This window comes from Melopsittacus undulatus, chromosome 5, assembly GCF_012275295.1.
Source record: "Melopsittacus undulatus isolate bMelUnd1 chromosome 5, bMelUnd1.mat.Z, whole genome shotgun sequence".
NCBI classification, from domain to species: Eukaryota; Metazoa; Chordata; class Aves; order Psittaciformes; family Psittaculidae; genus Melopsittacus; species Melopsittacus undulatus.
In genome coordinates this window covers 43,803,561-43,815,249 of record NC_047531.1, presented here as the reverse complement: position 1 = coordinate 43,815,249, position 11,689 = coordinate 43,803,561, and the positions used below count along the sequence as shown (strand labels likewise).

The following is an 11,689-nucleotide window of genomic DNA, read 5'->3' as shown; positions in this document are numbered from 1 at the left end:
AAACAGCTTGTATCAAGTTGTCATATAAAATTCAGATATCTAAACAGTCATTTACCTTCACTTTGGGTTTAGGGGCCAGAATCACCTTCTTCTTTGCCCTAAAACAGAGGATACAGATGTGCATCAGAAGACAACAGAAAGGTGAGTCACTTTAGTTTTAACTGTTATCCCATCCCAATATGACAGAAAGATGACTACTGTAATCCAGCTTTAATAATAAAACATCCTGAAAATGAGTTAAAATATACAGGGGGAGAGAACAAGCACACCTTTAATCCATTTTTTGGGTCATGTATCTCTAGTAATTTAGATGCAAAATTCATTGAATTGCTGATATAATCTGGTATGTATCAAGAGAGCCATTTTCTACTTGGCCAACATAGAGAAACTAAAAAAAAAAAAAAAAATCAAGCAATTTTGCTTTACATTGATGGCTTTGTCACTGAGGAGCATACTTTGTGTTCTCATTTATATTTCAAACTACATAAAATCAGTAGCTTCCTCCCTCCCCCAAGAAAAGAAGGGTTCTGTTGCTTAAAAACTGTTTCACTGTTGCATCTAACTTCTGTTTGTCGCAAGAAGCCATTTAACAAGCTTCCAGGGTCTTTTGCAGTGTAAGTGAACACCATAGCACCAACTGCAGCTATGCAATCAAAGACAGCATTAGGGATTATTAGTTATCAGCTTCAATTTTTAAGTTAGGCATTTCACACATTTTTTTTTCATTTCTATTTCTTCAAAAGGATTTACATTTTATAGGTCATTTTCTCTCCTTTCCCACACAACTAGGAATATACCTGGTTAAAAGACAACCTTACTGTAGGTGGACCATGACTCAGTTTTGTTATGTATAAAAATATCCTATATCAATCATTTATCACAGAGATTGCAATTTGTGTGTTATTCAAAGTCATAATTGTTTATCTGAATTCTGGCTGAATGCAGACAGGTCCCCAGAGGGACACAGTGTCATTGAAAATCAAGGTAAAATTCCACTAAGATACACAGACTTACGTTGTTACAGATATTTATGAAGAAAAGAGCAGGAAGTACTGCAGCCTCTAAGTTCAATTTAATATGCTGTACAGCAAAATTCAGACAGCATATAGCACTTTGAAATACTCTGAGTTAAAGGCATTAATCCAAGAATGAATATCCTCTTGATTTATCTAACCACTTCATAAATGAATTAAAATATATGCCACAAGAACATTACTTATTATTAACATCATAAGTTTCAAGTGCAAGAAGATGGATACAGATACTATGAACAACCTAAAGATGGCAGTTGTAAATATTGTACTCACGGAGCAGAAGTGAGGTGATTGTGAACACTTCGGCTTTCTTTAAAAAGCATCCTGAAAGAGTGACAAGTAAAGAAACATAAGGTGATTCTATAGGGACAATCAGCATATGACCACCAAATATGCAAATATCCTTGAATTTTCAGAAGAACACTTTGATCATCTGTCCCCAAAGCAGCTAGTAGGTAGCCTGTCTGTACTGCAAACATGATGTAGCTTCAAACACCCATAAATAGAAGAATGCCAAAAAAAACCCAAAACAAAACCAAAAAAACCTCAAACAACCAAATAAAAAAAACACCCCAGCACAAGTCAAAAAAACCCCAAAAACCAACAACCCCCCCCAACAAACAAACAAGAAAAGAAACCAAACCCCTAAATTGAAGTTTACATTCAAAATAGCTCAGTGAATGGCCAAACATAAGTCACTGTAATAGAATGTTGAATTCTCTCTCCTCAAATACCAATGAGACATTTTGAATATTCCATTAAGGATTATAATAAACTCTTCACACTATGTAGTCACACACTGATCACAGTTTGAGTTTTGAGGTTAGTCTGCTGTGCTTTGGTGTTATTTCTGTTTCTGTTTTTTTATCTTTGTTTTTTTAAAACAGAGGGAAAAAGTCAGAATACAGTAGCCATGCCAGCTTTCGATTTTCTTCAGTATTTTACACAGGCCATTGAGTACCATTTCTGTGACTTCAGCTACACTGGACTTATACATTCTGGTACAGAGCCAATGAATGGCAAGAGCTGGTATGACAAATCTCAACAGTTCACATGCTTTTTTTTCCTTATCAACCCCAAGCTGATAAGTGGGAAGTAAAAATGATTCTCAATCTGTACCTATCTTGCAGGTTACTACCCAAATGCAGCTACCATAGACAGCTAATGCAAACTTGGCCCTCTTCCCTGTTTCCAAGGTAGGCAAACACGAACAGACAAGATTTTCCTACACCACTGCTATCACGCTAACAGTGATCACATCAAAAACAGCTGTCTAAACAAGAGCTTTTCACTGATAATACATCCTTAGAGCTGCAATAGTTAATGAAAAATCCATGTATCCAAAATCTCGTCATCTGGCAAGAAAACATTGACATCCTCTTGCTACATTTCAGTGCCTTAATTCTCAGATTCTACTTTGTCCCATTTTCTTTATGATACCAACCTCCAAATCTGTATTACACTGCTCCCCATCAGGAACTAATGAATGCCCATGAAGAACATAATGTAATGAGATGTTCCTTTTGCTACAAGTTCCATGTGCCACTTTCTGTCCTACCCAGAAATTTCTCCAGAATTTTTCTCTCACACCTCCTTCCTGGTGATTTGTCTATTCCTTAAACTTTTTAATTTGGGAATGAAAATCCAGAATTAATCCAGGCCCCAGTAATTTGTAGTATCCTTACAGATTCAAGACAAAAGTGTACTACTACAGGAACAGAAGTTAAAGATACAGTACAAAGAAAGGACCGTGCAGTGTATGCTCCAAAGCAAGAACACACTTGGATGATAACCCCACCATTGCATAAATATATTCAGATTTAAAAGTTGATCAGAGATCAGTATGAGATTATTTCTCTCTGATCACGATTTCAAGTCAAGCATGCTGCTTGACCTGCACAAAATAAATGTGCTGCAAGCCTACATGCATGATGACCTCCAATGCAACCTACATGCATAATGACTTCCTGTTCCTTACACTTCATTTTTGAACATACACATATTTACATTGCAGGCTTTATTCTGATGCACATGAAATTAATAAGCAACCCAGTTACACAAAAAAATGGATTACATTATTTGAAAGGCTTTGGGACCCTCTAAGACAAAAATATTTCTCTAAATCCATGGATATTAACAAAATAATCTCCTGGGGCAGAGTATGGAAGTTATATACGTTGAAAATTCATATGACAAAGGTAGTTGTGATACCCCCAGACAAATAAACAAGGTGCAGTTTTAAATTATGGTTGATACATATTCTCATGCTTCTATACTGACCTATGATGAACAGTAAATGCAGTTAACTTTGACAGAATAAAAATTTTTCCTCTAGGCTGAAGCCACAAAGTTCTGGTACCACAGACCTACTCCAATTAGTAAGTATTTCTTGTGAAATGCAGTCAGCAGCCCATTTTTAGCATTAAAAGCCTTAATTTTTCCAGCTTACATAGCTCCTTCTCACTTGAGACCATGTGTAAATGTAAATCCTTCAGCATGGTAATCCCTGCTCTTAACTTCTCAACAACACTGAGCATCCAGCATATGAATAAAATGTACTGTATTAAGAGCTACCACTATCAGACTCCCTGAAATTCTTGCTTTTTCCATGTGTAACTGTTTGTCTATAAATTACAATACATCACTTCCAAAAGAGAATGCAGTGAAGTGCCTCCCTGTAAATACAGAACAAATTCTATGGCACTAAAATTGCCTAGTTGGTAAAAGAAGTCTTGCTGGTCCACAGAAAGTTATTCTGAGGCAGCTCCTGGTGTTTATTTGGTTTGTTTGTGGGTAGAGGCTTTTTGTTTGCTTGGATTTTTTTTTTTTGTTTTGGGGGGAGAAGTCATTTTGGGGTTTTTAGGTTTGTTTGATTTTTCTCCTTTTGTGTTGAAATCCCTTTTATAGGCAGTTGAAAAGCTTATGTAAAGTTTTCAGCATGCTTACCATATGGAAGGGAAAGAACCGTATGTTACATGGCTTTCAAATGCAAAGTTTTAACGTGCTTCACTTGTATATATTCTTGGATGACCTTACATTATCACTTGACTGTTTTGCCACTACCACTGAGCTTTGTTAAGTGTTTTTAAGCTAACTTGTTTACTTCAATAAAATCTTCATATGAGATAACCTCTCACTCATCAGCATACTTATGACACAAAGCTAGATCCTTGAGAAATAAGTCAGCTGTATGCCAAGAAGTGTAAAGCTTCATTTGTTCCTTTCATTACTGTTTCACAAACAGCTTATTACAACCTCATTTTCTACACTGACTATTCTAGGAAGCAATCAGTACAGTTATCTTTACATCCTGATACAGATTTGACTAATCTACAATCAAGGCAATCTCATTGATTAGTATTAATGTATTATAGAATAGTAAGGGTTGGAAAAGACCTTAAGACCACCTAGTTCCAACTCCCTGCCATGGGCTGAGACACCTCACACTAGAACACGTCACCCAAGACTCCGTCCAACCTGGCCTTGAACGCTGGTAGGGATGGAATATTTACCACTTCTTTGGACAGCCTGTTCTGGTGCCTCACCACCCTCACACTAGACCATGTAACCCAAGACTCCATCCAACCTGGCCCTGGACACTGCCAGGAATGGAGAATTTATTATATATCATTAAGCTTTTACAGTCAAGATTTGATGGGAAATTGTCTTTTGCAGCAGATGTACAGAAGGAAAGAACACCTATATTTGCTTCTCTTCTTTCACTTTGAAGTGTTTGAAAACTGCCAAATTTGTATTTCACAATGATTACTATTGCTCTCATTTTCCCTCGTGTGGTTGTTTCCACCTAAGTCAGTAGGAAGCAAGTATAAGTCTTCATCAAGAAACTGGTGCATTTTTAACCGCAGCATCACAGAGCATCCCAATCACATACAGGAAATAAAGAGCACAAACCTTAGTGTTTTGTAAATTCTGATGTTGAAATTCCAGTTTATAATCTTATCATCTATGTCACACTGTGTTATCAGACTGCTTACAAGTTAAATAGGCATGGCTGCTTTCTATATCACCATCACTTTCAATACCACAAAAAGAACTTCTCAAGCAGTTACCTCCCCTCCTCATACCTGTCTCTCAAATGAAGCATCACATACTGTGTTACGAACTTGCATAAATTCAGTTTCCAGCAGATGACAACAGCAAATAGTTCTCCAAAGAAAACGCTGGGCTTCTAGCTCTCAGGCTTGCAAACAAGCCTGAATGCTCTTCATAAGTTAATTTTCTATCTTCTAAGTTATTTCAGTTCCATTGATATATTTTGAAGTTTTAACGAAAATTAACAGTATGTATTTCAGTCAAATGTACGACAATAAAGAACATCCAAGAAATATTTAGTACCAAGATTAACAGATATACAAAGCAGGTATCTTACCTTGCTTGCATCCAGCCTTTAGGCCAAAGTGGCTTCACTTCTGTTTCCATAAAGGTTTTGAGGTAATCTTCAGCAGACTGACTTCTATTTGGCTCTAGCTCATAGCATCCCAGCTTGATCTTGACAAGATTACACAACAGAGACCTGCAAAAAGACACACAGTAAGTATACTGAAAGAAACAGTATTTTCAAAAGCTCAGCAGAAAAAGGCTGAGAAATGGAAGGACTGTCCATCACCATCTGTAGGAAGAGCTCAGTTCCAATTGCAGTTTTTGGAAGCTTGCTACTACAACTAGTATGATTTGTCACTACCACTTTTCCTTCATTTCCAGCACACTGTATGGCTCACTTTTTGCCATCCTTACTATAATGACGTACTTGCTAAAACATCTCCTGTTGCTCACAGGGACCTCTATTTCATTTAAGATGGAGAATGTCTAAAAGCAAGTGAAATCCATTTTACACTCAATATTTCAACAGAAAATTCTTCCTGACAGGCATGTTGTCTTCTACTGTCCTCAAAAATAAAAAATGTGCACACAGTTAAGTAACACTGGCCTTTAAGAGCCTCTTCAATGAAGAGCAGATTTAAATATCTCTCATTAAGTATGTCTCCCTCCAGGCCAGTCTAAGCTACACTAGTTTTATGTATTCTGTGAAGCTTGCTTCCCTGTCATCTTAACACACTAAAAAAGACTCACTGTGAGAAGTCCATCAGGCCTTTTTAATAATACATACATTTGTATTTAAATTAGCTTATATCTTGCATGGGGAATGTCTGATTTAGAAGGATATGCTTGCATAGAAACCTACCTAGATTATTTAAATAACAGTAATCTCAGTTTTCAGTTAAAATCTATTCTAGGAAAAAGAAAAGTGAGACTTCATAATTTTAGGTAAGAATCTGTTGCTCTTGAGAGATAACATAGAATTTGTGTTCAGAGGGGATGGGAGGGGTTAAGACTCATGCACTCTGGATGCTGGCTTGCCCAAAGACTGTAAGGCTTGCCAAAACAGCATCACCAATTTTGAAAGTCTACCCTATTGTGGCAGAAATCTTGACTGCTCATTGGTTGACAGTGTTTTGTGACCTATTCCTAGAATGGTGAGAAGCAGGTGTAACTCTGCTTACATGTGTTCTTTGCTTAAAGCAGCTTAAAGTCCTAGGACCAGGAAAATATTCATGTATTTGGGTAACACAGATAAGCAGTGAAAAAAGGTTTAGACATAGGATGATACTGCCCTTCATGTTAAAGAAGGGCAACATTCTAGCTTGCCTGCTTAGCCCCAGCACTCTCCAAAAATTTCTCAAAGGTGTATTTCTGAAAAGCATAACATCCCCTCGCAGATCCCTTTATGAAGTCAGTGATAATTCTCAGTGGAAAAGGTGGTTTTGTCTCACCTCACTGTGTCATCCCAATGAAACTTCTTTCTGGGTCCAACAACCCTCTTTCCAGGTTTCTCATCATCATCTTCCTCTGATCCATTTTTCTCTCGTTCATCTTCCGCTTGTAACCTACAGATAGAACAATTATTTTCTGTATAGGCATACAACAGAGACAAAATGATTCCTTGAGTAAGGAGTCTGGGTTTAGGTGCTAGGGAAAAAAAAACCCCACCAAAAAACAGACTCAACTTCAGATTCTCATTACACCCCTCCTGAAAGTTCATCTCACCACCATCTCATGGTCCTCAGAGACAAGCGAAAAGGCCAGACTGTATGGATCCCATCAAGGTTGCTAGCTATAAACTTCATACAATGCCTCTACTGAGAAATGGAAGGAAGCTTATAAATTAATTAATGCTTCTGCAAGTCTAGAATTAGTTAATTACGAGTGAAACTATTACAAAGAACAAGGGCAAAATACATCAAGACCCTGAACACACCATCCTCCTCCATTAATCTGGCATTTTGAGAATCTCCAGCATACTTCTCAGTTTACAATTTCTTTCTCTTAAGACCTCAGTTAATGGAAATTCTTTCTAGAGCCAGCTGTGATGACATCACCTACCCAAAACTAAGTATTTTTGTAGAGTTCAAAATTTACAGACACCGGTAAACTGAAGCCAAGTACTCTGCTGAGCTCAGGGAATGAACAATGCAGAGACAGACTTTCAGCTGGACTCTAGAACGGGCATGCACAGACTCCAAAAATACCTACTTGGCATTCTTGGCTTGATTGCGGGCCTGGCAGTCCTCTTGATACTTGCATAACTGTTCAGGCATGACATTACTGACAGCCAGTTTCAGCTTTTGCAGTGGTTCTCTCAAGCGGTCATCCTGTAAAAAGAGAAACACCAAATCAGTCCTATTTGATGTAATGTGTTTCAGAGTTTCACAAAAATTACTTCCCACTTACTCCTAAGGCAATAATCCCAGCACTAACTACTGACCACAACAGCTATTTCCTACATGGCACTCGAATCCTGTTTAGTGCAACATCATTGTAGAAATGCATATACTTGAAATTCTTCATACAATTTTAAATCTTGAGACTACAAACAATGAAAGATAGCCACAAGGAAAGTTGTCATGAATATCCCAAAACATTATGGCATGATCTCATTAGACAGTTATTAAAATCAAACTAAGGAAGAAAACCTGAGGGGAAGAACAAGATGACACTTGCAAATAAGCACGCAATTAATCCAAGTTTCCAAAAAAATGCTGTGGTATAAAAACATCCTAGCTAATGAACAATATATATGTATCAGATTATCTGAATATTAATTATTATATGTAATTTATGTACTTCAAAGGTAAAGAATATACATTTAGAATTACCTCCAAATTAAGAACTTCAACCATTAAAGTAATATAGTATATACTTCCCTACATGTTCTCAATTCTCTTCCTAAATCTCCTGACTTCAGTGTTAATCATAACTGCTTATTGAGAAGAACTAGAAAACTATATGCTATTATGTCTTACTGCTTAAAAACAGCACATGAATCTGTTTGTCTTCTTAGCAAGTTTGAGACTCTGCATCCTTGATCCTCAGATCATCTCCAAGATTTAGTCCTAGATTTCATCTGAAGAATCAGGTCAAAATACTTCAGATCACAGATGACTTTTTTATTCAATAGGACAAAAAACTATAAGAGAAAAGCAACTGCAAATGACACACAAAGTATTTGTAAGACCTAGCCACAAAGGCTATTTTGCACAAACAGCACAGGCTCGGTCATCTATTTTACTCTCTTTTTTCCTGACACAAAAGTGCGTGTAATAGTTATGGGTAATTTTTTTTTTAGCTTATCATAACCATAATTATTGTGGCTTTCTAGTTCTGCAACTTTGATATGTACCGAGCCTTCAAGATGAAAGCATTTCATTCGCAAATAAAGGGTCTGAAATACTTAAGAGTATTTGTACCTAAAGTAGTGACAATACCAAGTACACATACACACACACAAAAAGCACTTTTAAGCTCATCTAGCAACTGATGCAAAATCTTTCACTTACTGGAGACTCTGTGGCTGCTGCACTACTCTCCTGTGTTCTGTCCTCATCACCATTACATAACTGATCCATGCTGGAGGTAATCTCCCTATCCTTACCTGGACATTGAGGTGTAACTTCTTCAGACGCTTTATCAGTGTGTCCTTATTGCATGGCACAAAAGCCTCAAGGTGAGAGTACACTCCATTGCGGACAGCAGGATTTATCTCCTGTAACTGTAGCTCAATACTGACAAACAAGAGACAGTCAACCACTGAAGCACCCCAAGCTGGAAATGCCAACTAAAAACAAAACCTAAGGAAGCTCTGTACGTATAATATAATCTAGCTATACACACCAAAAATATCAGCTTGGAACATTTTCACATAAACTTTTTTTACAAAAAGAGGATGTCTTCATCAATGGCAAGAAACCATTCAAATGCATACTTTGCCAGCAACACTGAACATTATTCAAATTTCATTTACTCCCACCACTGCACATCAACCTTGATACAATTTTGACTACTACAGTCTTCTAGAGATTATTTTTGTTTCTTAGAATATGAACACAGAACTTTCTATATTAAATACTTAGTTGAAGCATTACAGAGTAAAAAGAGCTGGAATCTTCCTTTATGAAAGCTAAAGGTGTTTTGAGTCATGAAAGTAGGGGACAGGAAGAAATAACGGCAGTTTTGTTGAATTTTACACATGAAGTGAAGGACACAGGGCACTACAGAACACTTTACACTGGATAAAGACAGACAGTCATGACAGGAATCATATTCATATATAAATCTCTTTAGCTAATAACTAGCTTAGACTGATCTACCTTCATTGACTTTTAAGGACTTTGTTGGAACAACCTCATTTTTATATTTCCTCTTCTGTACTTTTCTTTTCACCCCCTTTCCAAAAAGGGAAGGTTGTACAGAGAAGCACTTACTCCAGCAGAATATTATTCATGTCCTGTGTGAAAAACTTCTTCCTGCCTTCTTCATCAAACATCTTGGCGGCCTGGTAACACAGCAATAAAGAATATCCAAAAGTTCATAGAGCATTTAATCCCAACAACCTTTGTATCTTTACTTTTACAGCTGTATTATATTCTTATTTTCCAGAAAACAGCATTACTTTGGAGAACAAAACAAAACTATATTGAATTGTTTAGAAAAAAAAAGTGACTGTTGTTGTTATTATACTCAAATAAAACCATCCTGCTCTAGGGCAAATAATCATTACATTTATAATCTTCCAGGATCACTGATGTTAATCAGATCACATTCATCTTTTCAATAGCTATGAAGAAAGAAACCAGTAGACATGTTTTATTACCTCACCACCAGCTACATTCCACTATCACTGTTTGCTTTAAAAAGAGGACAAGTCAAGCAGGCAACAGCATCAACACATTCCTACCTTCAATCTGTGAAAGGCTCCTTTCCTACCTCTATTATCTGCCTCACCCAGTTACAACTTTCTAGCCTTCTTAGATATGCCTTAATCCTTCACTGGTGTTTCTACAGAGGGATTAGATATGCTAGAGGAATACCTCGTCCCTCATTTCTGGTGCTGTGCATCATTCTCACCATCTTTAGAATATACCCCTAATATTTTTGGTCTCTTCCTAAGTATGTCTGCGGTTGGGAAAAAAAAAAATCTCAGTCTTATTCCTATACATACTTCCTTTTATTAGAAGGTTTTACTGATCTCAAAAGGATTCTACATGGGAATTACTGTATCTTTATTCCTATCACCTAGATTCTTCTTTTCACAAACAGTAACACCTTATCAGAGAAATCCAATTCCCTGCACTATTCTACAAAAATCAGCAAGTTCTTCTCTCTAGTGCCCATCCACTCTGCAGATTTATAGAAATCAAGAGAAAAAAAGCCCTACTTTTACAGTCTTATTGTCATCTTCTATTTTGGCACTGGGACCAGACAGCAAGCTAAGAAAGAATATGCATGCAGATATGTAAGTATGTATGGTATCATCATACTGACTGACAGATACTAGAGGCTGCCAATATGCTACGAGGCTGAATATTCAAATAACCAAAAATCTCCAATTGCCTTTTAAAAAGTTTCAATGACTTGTGACAAATTAGGTAAAAACTATAAATAAATGCAAGTGTTAGCTTGATAAAATTCCTTTGTTACTATGAAATAACTTCTTGCTAGTTGTAAACCGACACATTTAAGTTCAGAAGAAAAATATTTACCGGAATTGTAAACTCTAGACTGCACAGGAAAACAGAAGTCTGATACTCTATCAGAAAACATAAGGTAGTCCATTGTCTGAATGCTTTACCACTTCAGTCATGAACACTGATAGCAGAATTTAAGTTCCTAAAATGACCATGTTCTGCTCACTATTTGCTACTGTAAATTCAGCTGCTGAAGGGATGGCACTATTGAAGCATTCGTCCTGCTAAAAAAAAAAATTTAGAAAGGTGTTTGCTAGTAATTGTTTTACTACAGGTGTTTGAAAGTAATAGGATACCAGAAAGACAAATCAGAAAGTCTTAAATCCAGTATCTTTAAGTGGTTTATATGAAGTGGAAGGAAAGATAATGTTTTGACATTTTGGTTCCCAGGCAGAAATAATTTCAGCATTATACTAGCACACAGGACAGTGTTGCTGGCTGAATTTCCAGATTCAAAAACTGCATCACTATCACTGAACTGTGCTTGGGTTTAGTTTTGTTGGGTTTCTGTTGGTTAGTTGTTTTTTGTGGATTTTGATTTTTTCTTTTCCCCACAGATTATCTTGATAGTTACCTTCACAACAGAGAAAAAGCCATTCTATTAATTTTCCT

The 11,689-nt window shown here is 36.7% G+C and overlaps 1 protein-coding gene across 3 annotated transcripts in view; it reads right to left on the bottom strand.

Moving 5' to 3' along the window:
• UBN2 (ubinuclein 2) overlaps positions 1-11,689 on the bottom strand; it is a 56,314-nt gene that overhangs the window by 17,842 nt on the left and 26,783 nt on the right. For all 3 annotated transcript variants that reach the window (XR_004549607.1, XR_004549608.1, XM_034062727.1), the window contains exons 7-13: positions 9,815-9,885; positions 8,986-9,115; positions 7,587-7,705; positions 6,827-6,940; positions 5,425-5,568; positions 1,308-1,358; positions 56-98 (exon numbers count right to left, since the gene is read on the bottom strand). Coding sequence is in view for 1 of the 3 variants with exons in the window: in XM_034062727.1 (XP_033918618.1) it covers positions 56-98; positions 1,308-1,358; positions 5,425-5,568; positions 6,827-6,940; positions 7,587-7,705; positions 8,986-9,115; positions 9,815-9,885 (672 nt within the window). In the remaining 2 variants the exon portion in view is untranslated. The remainder of the gene's footprint in view (positions 1-55; positions 99-1,307; positions 1,359-5,424; positions 5,569-6,826; positions 6,941-7,586; positions 7,706-8,985; positions 9,116-9,814; positions 9,886-11,689) is intronic.